Source organism: Phalacrocorax aristotelis, chromosome 2 (assembly GCF_949628215.1).
Source record: "Phalacrocorax aristotelis chromosome 2, bGulAri2.1, whole genome shotgun sequence".
NCBI lineage: Eukaryota > Metazoa > Chordata > Aves > Suliformes > Phalacrocoracidae > Phalacrocorax > Phalacrocorax aristotelis.
This window is the reverse complement of record NC_134277.1, coordinates 43,242,330-43,258,966: the sequence shown is the minus strand read 5'-3', so window position 1 is coordinate 43,258,966 and position 16,637 is coordinate 43,242,330. Positions and strand designations below refer to the sequence as shown.

General features: G+C 37.0%; 1 protein-coding gene across 2 annotated transcripts in view; it reads left to right on the top strand.

The window, feature by feature from the left end:
* TOP2B (DNA topoisomerase II beta) overlaps positions 1 to 16,637 on the top strand; it is a 64,227-nt gene that overhangs the window by 45,459 nt on the left and 2,131 nt on the right. The window contains exons 20-33 of one of the 2 annotated variants that reach the window (XM_075083261.1): positions 310 to 458; positions 2,072 to 2,303; positions 3,703 to 3,837; positions 4,293 to 4,493; positions 6,147 to 6,342; positions 6,497 to 6,588; positions 7,335 to 7,490; positions 7,629 to 7,712; positions 8,468 to 8,665; positions 9,015 to 9,159; positions 10,837 to 10,995; positions 11,817 to 12,024; positions 12,511 to 12,590; positions 12,905 to 13,015. In XM_075083261.1, the coding sequence (XP_074939362.1) occupies positions 310 to 458; positions 2,072 to 2,303; positions 3,703 to 3,837; positions 4,293 to 4,493; positions 6,147 to 6,342; positions 6,497 to 6,588; positions 7,335 to 7,490; positions 7,629 to 7,712; positions 8,468 to 8,665; positions 9,015 to 9,159; positions 10,837 to 10,995; positions 11,817 to 12,024; positions 12,511 to 12,590; positions 12,905 to 13,015 (2,146 nt within the window). Of the gene's footprint in view, positions 1 to 309; positions 459 to 2,071; positions 2,304 to 3,702; positions 3,838 to 4,292; positions 4,494 to 6,146; positions 6,343 to 6,496; positions 6,589 to 7,334; positions 7,491 to 7,628; positions 7,713 to 8,467; positions 8,666 to 9,014; positions 9,160 to 10,836; positions 10,996 to 11,816; positions 12,025 to 12,507; positions 12,591 to 12,904; positions 13,016 to 16,637 lie in introns of both variants that reach the window. The other variant, XM_075083260.1, reaches the window with a different exon arrangement.

The window sequence follows — 16,637 nt, the reverse complement described above, 5'->3', positions numbered from 1 at the left end:
GGGATTTTAATAAGCATAGAGTGTAAGGATGCTTAAATCAGGGGAGGCAATGTGGCTGCGGAAGAAGAAGAATTAAGTTTTGCCAGCAGCTCATGTAGTAGATTTACAACATTCCTTTCGCAGGGAGACTACTTTTTTGAAATTGAGTTCAGGTTAGTCACATTATTTGGGGGCATTAAAATATTTTTTTAATTTATTAAACAATAAATAATTATTGTAAATATTGTATAAGAATTATTATACCATTTTATTGGCTGATTAGGAAAGACTATCTCATACTCATTACTACGAATGTGCATTTTCTTGCAGCAAGCGTTAATGATGACTATTGTCAACTTGGCTCAGAACTTTGTTGGCAGTAACAATGTTAATCTGCTACAGCCTATTGGTCAGTTTGGTACCAGGCTTCATGGCGGAAAGGATGCTGCCAGCCCTCGCTATATTTTCACCATGTTAAGGTAAGCACGCACGTACAGCTAAATGCATGTTTTTCAAGAGCTGTGTTATTAAACTAATCCTTTCACAACACTAGAGGTTTTTCTATGGAAGAGGAATAGGGGAGAATTGGAATATTTTAATAGAAGCTCAGATTCCACTTTACATCTGTAAGTGTGGTTTTGCACATGCATTTTTTTGCATAATTTTCTGTTATAGAAGTGTTGTGGGAACTGTACCTTTTAAGGAATTGAACTTTGAATCATAAGGCTGAAGACTAGAAACGTAGATCACGCGGATTAGTTACTGATCTTAAATTATGACTTCTTGCAGAAGTAGCTTTCAGTTTCCCTGTTCAGTGTGAAATCTATTTAGTTTCACAATAGAAAATGTATTGCCAGCTGGTGATAAGGCCTGCAACTCAGCATAGACTTGAAAGTTGAGATGGATTCTTTTCATTTCAGATCAGTTTCTTCATATCAAGCTAAATTACACATACATAATTAATAATGAAGACCTAATTTAATGATGCTGATTTTTCACAGCTAATACCTTGAAAATCAATTTGGCATGCAGAGTGTTAGAATGTGCTTCTTAATGTAAATTACTGTATTTTTATAAGTTATGTTGCTTCTTTTATTTCCTCATTTCAGTGTGATATTTTGCCTAAAATTCCTTGTAGTTTCTTCTCCTCCTCTAATTGTAAGCTTTATACATAAATCACAGAATCCCAGGTTGGAAGGGACCTCAGGGATCATCTAGTCCAACCTTTCTACAAAAAGCACAGTCTAGACAGGATGGCCCAGCACCCTGTCCAGACGACTCTTAAAGGTGTCCAACGTGGCCAAGTCAACCACTTCCCTGGGGAGATTAGTCCAATGGTTGACTGTTCTCAGTGTGAAAAATATTCCTCTGGTGTCCAGTCGGAATCCCCCCAAGAGCAACTTGTGTCCATTCCCCCTTGTCCTCTCCATGTGACTCCGTGTAAAAAGGGAGTCTCCATCTTCTTTGTAGCTACCCCTTAAGTGCTGGTACATGGTGGTGAGATCCCCTCTGAGCCTCCTTTTCTCAAGGCTGAACAAACCCAGTTCATAAATATCAGGTTTTACTCCCTTTCTCATATGTTATTTCTGTAGCAACATGGTTTTGTAGATTTTTTCCTTTTTGCATGAGGTGCTGGAAATTGTATTCCCCCCGGACAATGTTCTAGATGAGTAAAAGGAGTTGCTAGCAAAACCTCTGCTACGATGCCTACAATTAAGCAAGAAAAAGAAGAATATTTGCAAGCTGTGTTGCTTTATTACTGGGTGATCTACTGTCACATTGAACTGTGTGTTCTGAATGCTTCAAAGAATGGTATTTCTGTAGATGTTAAATGTCATCAATTACTAGTGTATCGTGTACATGTGTTACTGTGAAGGAAACAAACATCATCTGTTAGGAAGACACTCTTCCATCAGGAAGAACTTCCTTTCTCAGGAGGTATGTACATTGTATTTTCAGCCTCAGAATGGCAAAGAGAAAGGAAGACATGAGGAATATCTGCAAATAGATCATATCTGGACCCATGGACTGTTAAAGCATTACGCACTTACTGGACTCCAGATAAAGTTTTTTTCTTCTTCTTTTTTTAAAGCCCTTTAGCAAGGCTGCTTTTTCCATCAGTGGATGACAACCTGCTTAAATTCCTTTATGATGACAACCAACGTGTAGAGCCTGAGTGGTATATTCCCATCATTCCTATGGTTTTAGTAAATGGAGCTGAAGGAATTGGTACTGGATGGGCATGCAAACTTCCGAACTACGATACCAGAGAGATTGTAAACAATGTCAGACGAATGCTGGATGGCTTAGATCCCCACCCAATGGTAAATATAATAGTATATACTGGTATTTTATATGTTTGCTAAATAAATCTTATTTTGTACTTACATAATTAATTCAGTCACTCTAGAAATGCTGATTATTGGACCATCTGAGTTGGATTGTTCCAGTAATTTTGTGTAGGAGCTTTACTTGACTGTTGGGGAAGCTCACCTTGAAGCAAAAATGTCGCAATTGGTATTGTTCCAGTTATTTCAGAAGACTTTTTCTTCAGTCTGCTGACTGTAAGCCTTCACAGTTGGAAGTCTTACAGGGTAGTTATGACATGGCAGTAGAGTAAAAAGTTGAGGTACTCTTTCCTCTTTCAGGTACTACTACTTACCTTCAGCTAAACTTAACATTTCCTTTCTCTTGTCTGAATTGTACTCTTTGATGTAACACTAAGCATAGGAGAAGATATTGTTACTGTTCAAGTAAATTAGCAGCTTCTGAACTGCATCTAGCTTGTGTTCCTTTATTTAAAATTCTATAATTTTAAGTAAAGTGGTATATACTTGAAAATTTGGACAGGAAGAATATCTGGGTGAAGCCAGAATATCTGCAACCAACAGATGAAATATAGATAATGCAAACTTTACAACTGATGGATATTGCTACTTTGCTGTGTTTACCAAGTCATAGAAGCAGAAACAACTTCTCACTGAGTGTGCAGTATCAATTTCTATGACATAGTGAATTTCCTTTTGCAAATTCTTGGGAACCATTAATAGATTTATTTTTTTTTTAATTAATGCAATCCATTGCCCTTCCTTTAGGATTCCTAGGCCTTCTGTGTAGTCTCACAGTCAGTTGAAGCTTCACTGTGGTTGAAAGAGGCAGTTCTGCCTCCATCTAGCTCCTTTCTGTATGCTGGTATGTGTTTGTGGCTGCATGGTAAGCTGGATAAGGGAATCAATTCAGTTAAAAAAAACTTCCCCACCCTGTTAGTTACTTCTTAAACTGGATGGGTTCCACTATCTTTGCCAAACAGCACAAGAATGAAAAAATGGTTAGGGGAGGTAGCACCATTTCTGTAAAGTTATTGTGAGACTGGGGTGTTAATCTGCTTTCTGTCATGCCTTATCTGTGCCTGCAGTTTTCTTTAGAAAAGAAAGAAAAAAAAAAAACAAACAAACCTACCACCTCACTAGGTTCAGCTGCATCTTCTTAATCATGTATCTACTCTGTAGATGTTAAGATACTTGCTCCTGTCACTTGCATGTGTGTATTCTTTTTTTTCCTATAGTATTTTTTCTATGACTTAAGATTTTCACAGGCATGAGAGGCTGGTTGATGGATTGGTGCAATATAAAGTGGTAGCTGTATGGTGTATGGGAAACAAATATCTTTTCTAATGTTTTATTATAAAGATTATTACCACTTTGCTGGGTTTTGCAATTTCAGCTCCCAAACTACAAAAACTTCAAAGGAACCATTCAGGAACTTGGTCAAAACCAGTACGTAGTCAGTGGTGAGATATTTGTGGTGGACAGGAACACAGTAGAAATTACAGAGCTTCCTGTAAGGACATGGACCCAGGTAGGTAACAGTGAAATACATTTACATAAAAAACAAAGACCACGAAAAGTTCCTCATTAAATTACTTAACACTACATCCGGATGCACTTTTAACTCAATTTCTGATGATTATACATACATGGAAGGGAACGTGGTTTCGTTCTTTTGTGTGCCTTTGTAGAAGATGATTTTCTACTTGTGCCATCTACTGTTCATACTACAAAGAATACCTGCTTTTACTGCTGAATTAATATTTAATCCCCTTTCTCTTTTGAGTAGACTTTTCTGTCTTTGTTAGATGCTTCTTATGTTTATGCTAGACTTAGCCTGCATTTTGCAGGTTCTACTGGTTCTGTAAATTATAACTGGTATCAGATGTAATGCACAAAGCTTTGAAATCTTATGTTGTTCAGTTGGTTTCAGGAATTAGAGATTTTAAGAAGTGTTCCTGTTTTTTACTACCCTATTTTTAATAGGTATACAAAGAACAGGTTCTAGAACCTATGTTGAATGGGACAGAAAAAACTCCAGCATTAATTTCTGACTATAAGGAATACCACACTGATACAACTGTGAAATTTGTTGTGAAGATGACAGAAGAAAAACTTGCACAGGCAGAAGCTGCTGGACTGCACAAAGTTTTTAAGCTTCAAACAAGTCTTACTTGTAATTCTATGGTAACTTTTTCATGTTTGGCTATCAGAATCCTTACCGTTGCTTGCTGTAAACTCAAATGTTTTTGTAGTGTACTTTGGTACTTGGTATTGAACAGTGTATTGTGTATTTGAAATTGTTTGAAGGGTAGAAAATTGTAGTGATGACGAATATTAAGTCAATATGGATCAGCAAATCCATTTTAGTCTTGATGAATCTTTCAAACCAAATTAGACTGGCTCGGCGTGGTTAGTTTCCTGTAACTGAAAATTTCCTGTGCAGCTAACCAAAAATGGTTAAAACAAAGTAGATCATACAACTAACTTTCTGCCATATTATAATTAGATTTGAGTTTTAAACTTGAGAGAAATGATATTTTCAAAATTGCACTTTAAGCAGGCCTGTTACTCCTCTAATAACAGTTAAATGAACCAATGTTTTCACCAACATAAATCCCATTTTAGGTTGTAAGGTATAGAAAACACTATCCTTAAGCTGCTGAAGACATAAGTGAGGTAAACTACTCATATGGTTTGTTCTGCTTGTAGCAAGATGGAAGTAAGAATGTGAGTAAATATATATGTCTGCCTATTACAAGAGGGATTTGAATTGTAAGATAATTTCTGCCAAAATATTTCCAAACAACCTGTCTTTACAGAGACTGACAAAACAGTTCTACTTTTATTTATGGCAGATACTCCTTTCAGATATTATCACAAAGCAAAAATACCATTACTGTTGCTATTATTGTATAAATCAAAAGGTATGTGAAAATAGGTTAAAAATAAAGATCGTAGAATTGGCAGAAGAAAAAGGCCTTGCTCAACCTATTTTGGCTTTTCAAGTGCAATTTACAATCTACCAAATCAAGGTGATAATATTTCTCACAGGTTTAAGCAACCATATGAACTACTGTGAGAATTTGTCTTCAAATTAATGTATAAGGGAGTACAAAATGTTGTGCAGCTTAGTCCTGCATTTTCTGCCGACTGAAATAAATAGTAAGAGCTGCTTTCTGTGTATGTGTAGGAATTAAACTGCCCTAGTGTAAGCATCTTAAAGTTATGTGAGCTAGTCATTGTTCACCCAGCTCCCAAATAGATACTTTAGATTAATTGCCCTCCAGAGGGGCTTATTTCTTTCAGTTGACTGTAGAGGATGCCTACGATGGCCAGTTCACCTATAAATGTCTAAAGTGGAGATGTCAGAAGTCAGGCAGGATTGATTCCACCTATGATGTAAAAATGATTTCTTACTTTGTGCTTGAACTTGAAGGATGGAATTTTTGATAACTGAAAAGTGGCAGATTTCACAGCTGAACTGAAAGATTATTAAAGATGCTTTTCAACTGTTAAATAGTTGTGAATCATTAGGTGCTACTGAACTTGTGCTTTAATCTTTCAGTCATTCAACTGAATTCAGGCATGTTTCTCTATATAGCTGTCTTCCTGTTAAAACATGATACCATAAATCTCATCTTAAATCTGCATGTGAATAAAATTTAAATCTATCCAGCATGTGCTGTGTAGTTCCATAGTAAGGTTTGAGTTCAGTCTTCAAAATACTGCCTTTTGTATGGTGCATATATATGTGCCATAAAAATAAACTCATATTTAAAAGTTAACAAAGTCTGAGTTATGCAGTCTCTCTCAAGCAGTATGTTATGTATTTTATAGGTGCTATTTGATCATATGGGATGTTTAAAGAAGTATGAAACTGTGCAAGACATCTTGAAGGAGTTCTTTGATTTGCGATTACATTATTACAGTTTACGCAAGGAATGGCTTGTGGGAATGTTGGGTGCGGAATCTACCAAGCTTAACAATCAAGCTCGGTTCATTCTAGAGAAGATACAAGGAAAAATTACCATAGGTGAGTAAATGTAAGTTAGAATTGCTGGCAATGGGGCAAAATCTGGAAATTATTTAAATATAGTAGAATGTACTTGCGTGTGAGAGATTTATTTTCATTACGCTGACTTTTTGGTTTTTCATTCCCTGGTTTTGTGTGTGCGTGTGTCCTGTAGAGAACAGATCAAAAAGGGATTTGATTCAGATGTTAGTCCAGAGAGGCTATGAATCTGATCCAATAAAAGCGTGGAAGGAAGCACAGGAAAAGGTAATAATCTGAAATCTCTCAATATATTTGATGCCGTTAATGTTATAAATAATATCAATTTATTCAGATGTTTGTTTTCTCGTAGTCTAACTTACTGTTATATGTGTTAAAATTTAAAAAGATTATTCATTACTCCTTATTGGCTTCCATTTTTAAAATTACATTAAATTTGTACAAAAATATTGTCACATAATATTGGTATCATATATGGATAAGTCTTAGGAAAAAACCTAGATAAGACAAGTTTGAAAATAAGAATGCAGATAATTTCTTCATGTACCCAAATCAAAGTGGCAACTTGATTTCTGACTGGCTGATACATAAAATCAGCTGCATCAGTTACCCATATATAACCGCTTTTCTGCTTTATTGTTATTATTTATTCGTCATATGATTGCAAAATGTAGTTATTTTCTGTAATGAAACATGAATGTTATAAAGCTATGACTTTTGAACATACTTTAATAAATTTGACCTTGGCCTATATTTATTTCTGCTTTTTTAAAACCCAAGATGACAAGTTTAATTTCATGCTTTACCGTGGAAAGATGAAAATAATGATTAAATAATCCAGCAATAGAAAGTCACAGGAATATGGCGTTTTGGAAAGGACAAGAAAAATATTACGGTTATTGAATCTATGGGGGGACACCTTGCTACTCTGTGATGGTGCTTTGGAGCAGTGTTACAGCTCGTGCACAGAGCTAAGATTATTAATACTTGTAATTGTGAATATTTCACTTTAGGCCGCAGAAGAGGAGGACCCGCAGAACCTGAATGATGATGCATCCTCTGCTTCTGCCTCAACTTCTGGCCCTGATTTTAACTATATCTTAAATATGTCTCTGTGGTCACTTACGAAAGAGAAAGTAGAAGAGTTAATTAAGCAGAGAGATTCAAAGGTTGGTCACCATGGAAGGCTTGTTCTAAAATTATATAGTAATTACTGAGGTGTCTAACTGTGAATGTTTAGTTTTGATAGTATTTACTTTAGTTGTAACTTAGTAACTTACATTCTATATACTACTTTCATGTTTTAGGAAAGAGAACTAAATGACCTTAAAAGGAAATCTTCTTCAGATCTCTGGAAAGAAGATTTAGCAGCCTTTGTTGAAGAGCTTGAAGTATGTTTTATTTTATATATATCTCTAAAAATATTAACTTCTAATTAATTTAATTTAAAACATTAATTAATTAGAAGTATTAAAATTTAAGCAAAAAATTAAATCACCACATTTTGGATTAAAAGCAGATAGATCCCCAGATAAGTGGCAAATCAATACTGGGTATTGGTGTTCCTAGTTGTGTTCCTCAGGGTTTGTCTGTTGCATCTATACAATTTAATGTTTTTTTCCAAGTCAGAAAAATGACCAGGAGAAAATTTGCTTTCAGATGACACAAAACCTGGGAGTAGTAACTGATAATAATTATAGTTTGAGGTAATAAGTATTGTCAAATGCGAAGCTGTGAAAAAAAGCTGGTTAAAGGACTAGAAAATGTGCCTTAAAAATTACTCTAGAAACTAGCTGCTTAAATTAAATACTGAAATACTGAAAAGTTATGTTACTACCCAGACACATACATGAGAAACAGAAACTTGATAAAAGAAAGACTTTTCCATCTAGCAGTGTCCAAAATTTCCTATTTATTTAATCTTGATTAAAAGTGTAGTTTTTAACTGTACAGGGTAATGAAGAACTTACCAAGATTAAGTGGTTGTATTTCCATTACTGGGAAGTGTGTTACAATTCAAGTGAGAATTAAGGGATGTCTTATGCTACATGTTAAAAGGAGATGAATCTTAAATAATTACCATGTTCCACTTTGTCCTCACTAAAAAAGAATGTGTTTACCCTACCCCACCCCACTTGTTTATTAGAAAGTAGAAGCACAGGAAAGAGAAGATGTTTTGGCTGGCATGGTTGGCAAACCAATAAAAGGCAAAGTTGGTAAACCCAAGATGAAGAAACTTCAGTTGGAAGAGACCATGCCGTCACCTTTTGGCAGAAGAATAGTGCCACAGATTACATCCGCCATGAAAGCTGATGCCAGTAGGAAACTGCTGAAAAAGAAAAAGGTAAATCAAAACCATTGGTGTATTACTTTAGATTATTACTTAACCGCTATAGTTTTTCTACTCTGATAGCATAAATCCAAACAGCTAGACCTCATTAAAGGTGTATTTATATTGTTTTGCTGACCTAATGTATGAAGAAGTTAATACTGGATTTCTTTTACATTTGCAAGCCTCTGCTGGCTACTTGTTCAGGTGTTTTTGTTGAGATTTCTTCTTCCCAAGACTGTTAAACTAATTCCAATGTACTAGTCTGCTTTAATTTATTACCTTCTACAAAGCTATTCCAGTTCTATCTTGAAATATAAAGGTGAAATTTATTTTATTTTGCCCAACTTTTTTATGTTTTTAGGGTGAAACTGATTCTTTAGCAATAAAAATGGAATTTGATGAAGAATTTGGTGGTGTGCCAGTTGAGGGTGGTGGGGATGACTCTCTGAATACATCAGCCACAGCAACTAAACCCCCTAAACCTAAGAGAGAGAAGAAGGAGCCTGGTAAGATCCTTACACAGCCATAGTTAACCTTAGTTGTGTGTACTAATTGGGCATTAAATACATTTTTAACACATAGTGAGAAGGGAAATATACCGCAATAATCACTACTTCATCTGATTTTCTTCCCTAAAGAGCTGTGTGGAAACACTCGAAAGTACTCTGCTGAAATTTCTGTTATGTAGGCTGCTTTGCTGGGGGTGGTGGATCTTATGTTTTCTACGTTTGATTTTTTGGGGGGTCCAAATCGTTGAATTTGTGAGTAAAAAAATAGATTTTTTTTTTTTACATAATTAGACTAATTCTGTGCAAACTGAAATTTCTAGTTTGCATGCTGTCTGACTTTGAAGGACATGGCACTTGCCTTCAGTCTGAGTAATCGTATGGATTGTAAAATTTGATTAAATAAATATATTTTCCTATTGACATAATCATTCTGACTTTTAAAAAGTTATGCGTGTTATGGTTTGGCAGACTTGCCCCCGTGGGATCACAAGCCCTGCCAGCAAACCTGCTCCAGTGCAGGCTTCCCATGGGGTCACAGCCTCCTTTGGGCAGATCCGCCTGTTCTGGTGTGGGGTCATCTGGGTGGATATCTGCTGCACCACTGACCTCCATGGGCTGTTGGGGGGGACAGCCTGCCTCACCATGGTCTCACCACGGGCTGCAGGGGAATCTCTGCTCCGGTGCCTGGAGCACCTCCTCCCCCTCCTTCTTCACTGACCTTGGTGTCTGCAGGGTTGTTCCACTCACATATACTCACTCCTCTCTCTATCTGCAGTTGCTGTTGTGTGGGGTTTCTTCCCCCTTGTTGAATAAGTTATCAGAGGTGCTACCACCGTTGCTGATGGGCTTGGCCTTGGCCAGTGGCGGGTCTGTCTTGGAGCCGTCTGGCATTGGCTCTAGCAGGCACAGGGGAGGCCTCTAGCAGTTTCCCCCTGTAGTCCCCCTGCTACCAGAACTTTGCCACACAAAGCCAGTACAGGGCAGCAACAAAACAGAAAGCTAAAGATAGAAGAGAATGTTTGAGTTTTCTGTTTTTGTGATTTATTTTTTTTAAAAAAGGGAATAAAAAGTGGTTACACAAATACTTCTGAGACTAGCTCTGGTTTTAATTTTTCAGGGGATTATCCAACCTGAGTAGATTAACTGAGTACAGTTACAACTGAGTTGTCTACATGCAGCTCAAATCTACCCTAGCTGGTGCTGAGCCAGAGCCAGTTAGCCCAGCATTGACCTGAACTTGCCCTGCAATTGACTGACCGCATTGTTACTCCCCAATAGGGTAACATTTGCTTCCCGTCCTAACTGGATTTTTTCAATAACTGTTCCTGATCGTGTTCCCTGACTAATGGAAAACTGCTTGCTCTTTTCCTGGAAAATCCCAGCAACCTTTAAAAAAAAAAAAGGAAGTTTGACTGTAGAGGAGTTAAAACTTCAGATTAGAGACTTTTATGTTTTCAGTCATAAACCAGATTTGTTTGGCAGCAGCAGATCAGGTTCTGTATGAAATAATTTCATCAAGTTAAAATTTCCTTCAGGAAGGAGAAGAAAATTTACAACATTTAAAGGAGAACTTTTTAAGATAAAAAATTATGCTAAATTTATAGAATCATAATTGATTAGAAAAGATGAAAATATTTTTACCTTGACTGTGATAAATGCTTTAACTTATGGCAGGTACTAGGGTAAGAAGAACACCATCATCTACAAAGTCCAGTGCAAAGAAAGTGAAGAAACGAAACCCATGGTCAGATGATGAATCCAAATCTGAAAGTGATTTAGAAGAGAATGAGCCTGTGATTATTCCAAGAGACTCTCTGCTGAGGAGAGCTGCAGGTACCCAAGCTTTTGTGAATTGCGCATTGTGACTGAAAGTTTTCCTTTGACCATAACCTTCCTTTATGACAGCTTTATCTCATACAGATAGCTTGCATTACATTTTCCTTACTGTAAGGTTAGTGAAAAAAATCTTAATGTCAAGACCAGGAACTTAAGAGCTGATATGAAGGATTTTGTAACTTGGTCCAGAAATCTTTACCCTTATCTTAAACACTAGAATACAAGTTTCTCACAGAACTAGTGAATTATAGAAGAAATAGAGAAGATAATACCATTACAAACAAAAAAAAATTAATGCAATTATACTGTCAAATAAGGCCCAAAAGTCCAAACAGTTAGTAAAAAGTTATTTTAAAAAAATTCTGAACAGTCTATGAAGAGCAAAAATATCAGACTGCAATTTTGGAAAACACATAAATATTTGATAGTTTAAGAAAAACACATACATTTTTCTGGAAAAATTGTTGATCATTTTTTCAAGCACTTCATTAGGAAGAATGCTCAAGTGATAGATTCAAGAAAACCTAAATCGTAAGTGAAGGATTCTCATTCCTTAAAAGTACTTACACAGTGATGACATTATAATGCCATTAGCTGCAGGTATTTGAGCAAGCTGCAAGTGGTGTTAGATGTTTGGAAACACTCTAAATTATGTCCCTTTATTTTTTCAGGCTCAAACAAGTTTCTTATTCCCAAGTCTTTTGTCTTATATACTCTGAGGCTAGGGTTGTTTAGTGACTTCCACTTTAATTCATGTATTAACATAAACAACTATCTTGTATATATATGTATTGTGTATATATGTGATTTATTTTTAGCTGAGAGGCCCAAGTATACTTTTGACTTCTCAGAAGAAGATGATGATGCCGATGATGATGACGATGCCAACAATAACAATGATTTGGATGAGCTCAAAGTAAAAGCCTCTCCAGTTACAAATGACAGAGAGGATGAGTTTGTTCCCTCAGACAGTTTAGAAAAAGATGAATATGACTTCTCCCCAGCCAAATCAAAGCCATCTCCAGAGTAAGTACTGTAACTCAGGAGTATTTCTTCATAATAATTTTTTTTGAATACAGAAGTCTCTGAACAAAACTGAGAAGCATCAACCTGTTACTACTCTGTGTACCATGTAAAATTAATTCCTCCTCAGAAATGTATACATTTTAAGTGTGTGTTATCTCAGCCTTGCAACTGACCTATGTAGAGGTAAGCATGACTTACCAAATTATGGCACACCCTCAGTAAAACCATCTGTTAAAGTGCACTTTGTAAGATTCTCCGTTTTCGATCTTGTGCCAGTCTGGTATAGAATTGTAGAAAAAAATGCCTGAAGTTCATGGCTGAATGGTGATTTTAAGGGTTTGACTGCTGCAAGCATATACAAAAATGCTAGAAATGCTTTGTAGTGCTAAAACAGGAATTTAATCTCATACGGATATTATAATGTCTACATACTTCAGTATGTAGTTAATGCAACTCATATAATTTCTTTTTCCTGTTTGGAAGTAGAAAAACGTCTCAAGACAAGAAAAATCAAGACTTCGGGAACATCTTCTCTTTTCCATCGTACTCTCAGAAGACAGATGATGGTGAGCTTGTTTTCACTGATCTATTTAATCTTATAGCAACTGTTAAGGAATTTGAGGAGTTCATGTGGTATACACAAACTCAACACAGTAGCTGTAGAAGTAGTATGTCCAGATTTATAAAAGGGAAAGGGGAAGGAGGTTCAGATCCTTAGAGGAACAAAACCTGTGTCATAGGTAAGAAAGTCACAGTACATCCATAGCCTACCTGTAGTTTCAGAAGCACTTTTTTGAGATTAATTTTGACTGTAATTAATATTCATGATTTAAAATATGGAGTGAACAAATCTTATTTTAAACATACTCTGTGACTGTAGATACAACAAAACTGGACAGTGACGAAGAGGATTCTGCTCCTGTTTTCTCATCATCTTTTGCCCCAAAACAAACAGAGAAAATTCCAAGTAAAACAGTAGCTGCTAAAAAGGGTACGTATAGGATTGTCCTGTAAGCCAACCCATTTACTTAAAACTCGTCTCCTCCACCTTTGCACTGATTCTTCACATCTTCAAACTGGGAACTGCATTCATTTATTTTGAACTCAGTGAAATTCAGCATAGGGTGTGAACTTCTTCCAGCTCCTTAATGATACTAATTTCTTTGTTTCCACTGGCTACTGGAGTTGGTCTTCAGCATTTGATTAGTTTAACTAATGGGCAGGTTTTACCCTCAGGGAATAAGTGTAACATTATGACCTTTGGGTTGAAGATAGTCTTTTATAATGGATCTAACTTACTTACTTTAAGAGGAAGGAGAGCAAGTGCAAAGGAGGAATCCTCAAGAAATGTTTATGTCCTAAGTAGGGTATCACAGTAAGTTGCACTTGGCACATTTGTTTATCTTCTTGAAACAGAGGATGAAAGGCTCTCTGCAAACTTCAGAGGTATAAATTCTTTCAATTACTAGTCAGGCCTTTAGAACTGGCATCTTGCAGGACCTTAGTTTGTGGAATTAAGGACAATTCCAAGAAGAGCGTGTTTATTATTTGGATTTAGTTTTGTGGTTGTGCTTGGATGTTTGTAGAAATATGGGGTTTTTTGCTCTGTCTACCTTGGGGAGTATTGGCTTATTGGTTGTTAGTGCTACTTTTAAGAGAAAGACTTGCACTTATTTCTAAATGTGTTTTAAAGATTATGCTAGATGCTTGCCATAATTAATGGTGAAAATTATGTTTTTTCTTACCTAATAGAAGTTTAAATAGGTTATAAAATACAGTTCTTGGCACATGATAGACTGGGGGGGGTTTGTTGCATTTAGATCTTTGCCTGCCTTCTTGTATGTCTTTCAGATAATTTTCTTTTTTCTTGCTGCTCAATCTTCTGTCCTCCAAAAGCATTTTTTTTTCCTGTGATACTGTGGCCTTTGTGTTTTACAACTTCTTTTGACCAACTTGCAGCGGAACTTAATGTACTGATTCTTCCAAAAAAAGATATCTCAAGGAAATCTGCAAGAAAGCAGCCAGTTAAAATAGTTTACTCTCTTAAAAATTAGGAAAAAAAAAATTCTTGTGTTCATATTAGGTACCAGTGAATGGCAGCATCTTTTAATCCTCTCCCCCACTGCTTCTCTATTTCTAACTTCTTTCTTGCTGCATTGTGTCTAATTTGGAAACTGTTTGAATCAGTGAATGTCTGAATGCTTTTCAAACACTTTCAGCTAGTAAAGTTGTATCATATAATAAATGGAGATTGTTTACAGAAATAGCTGATCTCTAATAGAATAGTCTTTTATGTTAAACTTACATACTCCAGTAAATCCAAGAGAGAACTCTGTGTGCAGTAGCTAGGTATGGATGCAATTTAACATTCAATCTCTTTCTCCCTTCTGTTTTTTGAAGGCCTGGATGTGATGTTATTAACCTAACTTGAAACCTTAAAATACAGTTGTGATCTGTTCCCGAGTTTCTAATCAACTTTTACACTCACAAAATAGGTATAAACAGGCTCTCTTTCAAGAAAACGTTAAATTTTTGCCTTCAGAGTAGCCTTAGGGACAGAGTCTCCCTCTCAGTGCATGACAATATGACAGGTTGCTTTCACCAGTTTTCATTTCTTCTCCTTTGCCCAGATTAGACTTGACCACAGTTTCATGATCACAGTTTGACAGTGCAGCAATGACCTAACATGCTTAGTTCATCGGCCTTCTAGTATCCTATTATTAGTCTCCTTGATTCTAGTCTTCATGCCCTGCATCAGCAGCCTCTTCAAAACCCATTTTCTGGTATTGTAATGTTCCATCCACTCACACTCACACTGGGAATGCCTGTTGTGTGGCAGAAACGATTGTTCCAGAGTTGTTTGATTTTCTGTGACTTCAGAGCTTGGATTTGTAAGGATAGAAAGCTGAAACTGAAGAACCATTTGTTGTGCCTTGCTATTTGTACAGCCACATTTCCTTCTCAATGAGAAGAAATAAAGGAATAGGTATGAGTTCAGCGTCTTTTCAGACTTCAATCAATTTGAGATGAAGTCTCTTGACCTCTGGTGTCCACTGCAGAGGATCAAGGGACTGCTGAGCTTGCTTTCCATGCACTATTCGAGTAGCCTGTGGTTCTAGTGCTTTATAGTAAGCCTAAGGGAAATGTGAAAAGCAGTCTTAGTCTTTGATTATAAGCAGCTGCTCACCTTGAATATCGCAGCCAACTGTTGAGATTCTAGCAGTGAGACATACTGTTTGCATCAGCTGTAGGACTGATACCATTCCTGAACTTTCTACCAAAAACCTGGGCTTCTTCAGAGCCTGTGTACGTTGACCCCACTGCAGACTTCCATTTCATGTCACGGTACCTAGTGAGGAGCTTGGCTGAGCTGACTGCGGTATAGTTGCTGTCAGTGATCCTTCCCACTTGTGCAGGCATTAGGCATAAAATCTAAGGTAGCGGTTCAGAATCCCGTTGTTAGTACAGAGGGAGATGCATGTTCTGGAAGCCATGGACACTACTGCTTCAGCCACCAGATAACAATTAAGAGGTTTGCTGTCCTTCGGACTTGGTGTTCTGCAGGCAGACTTCACAGGAGTTGACTGGTGATGACAGGCTCTGCTTCAAGAGAAGAACAAGTGCAGTGTTTGTGGCAGCGTGTCATTCCTCTCCTTCATTCCCCAGTTATTTCCTTCTCCCCATTTCCGTGTTTGTCAGTGAGAAGTCTGCCTCTCTTCTAACATCAGTTAACAAACTCAAGGACTCAGGGCCTGCTGAAGATTGTTACATCTCATGGCACATGTGCTGAGTAGTACTTGTTGATGGCGCATACTTGGCTTCTGTCTGGTATGCACACTGCACAGGAACAGCATGAGGAACTAAGTAAGGCACAGTTACCTGACCAAAATGTACACAATGTCACCTAGATCTAAAATGGATCCCTTCTACTAAGAGTCTCTTGGTCACAGTTTCAAGTTGATGAAACTTTTGAATCTTTCCCTTCCCTGCCCCATAGTCTATGGTTCTTATGCTGGAAAAGCTGTTTCCTGTATGATGGACTTCACTGCCTTATGGGACCTAAAACCATGTACCTTCAGGTAATGCTGCCCTCTCCTTCACTCATAACTAGCTACTTACTTTTGGTGACACTTACAGAAAGTGTTCCTTCTGCTTTCAGTTGCTGTGTACTTTTTCCAGGCTTACTGGTATGTCTTTGTGGCTTAGTTTTACTTTATGCTAATACAGCTGGTTTTTTCCCAGTTGAGATACCCAGAGAGCATACGGAACGCTTCATCCAGTGATCTTAAGAGTCTTTTCCAACCTAAATGATTCTATGATTCTATCCCTTGTCACCTGTTGTGTGAACATACTGATGACTGTCTCTTAAAGATGGCAAGGCTAGTTGTGTGGCAGTAATTAACATTCTTTAAGAAATCCACAGATACGTCCTCTTCCTGTCCTTTCTGCTTTTTCTGAAGTTCCTTTTCACTGAGGTTGACAGAAAACAGTGTCACAGAGTCAGATGCACTGTCTTAAACTCCTGCAGTGATCATGGGGAAGGCTGGCATGCAGTTTTATCACTGTGAAGGCAAAAATGTCACAAGCAGCAAGCTGTATCCATGAACACTGTA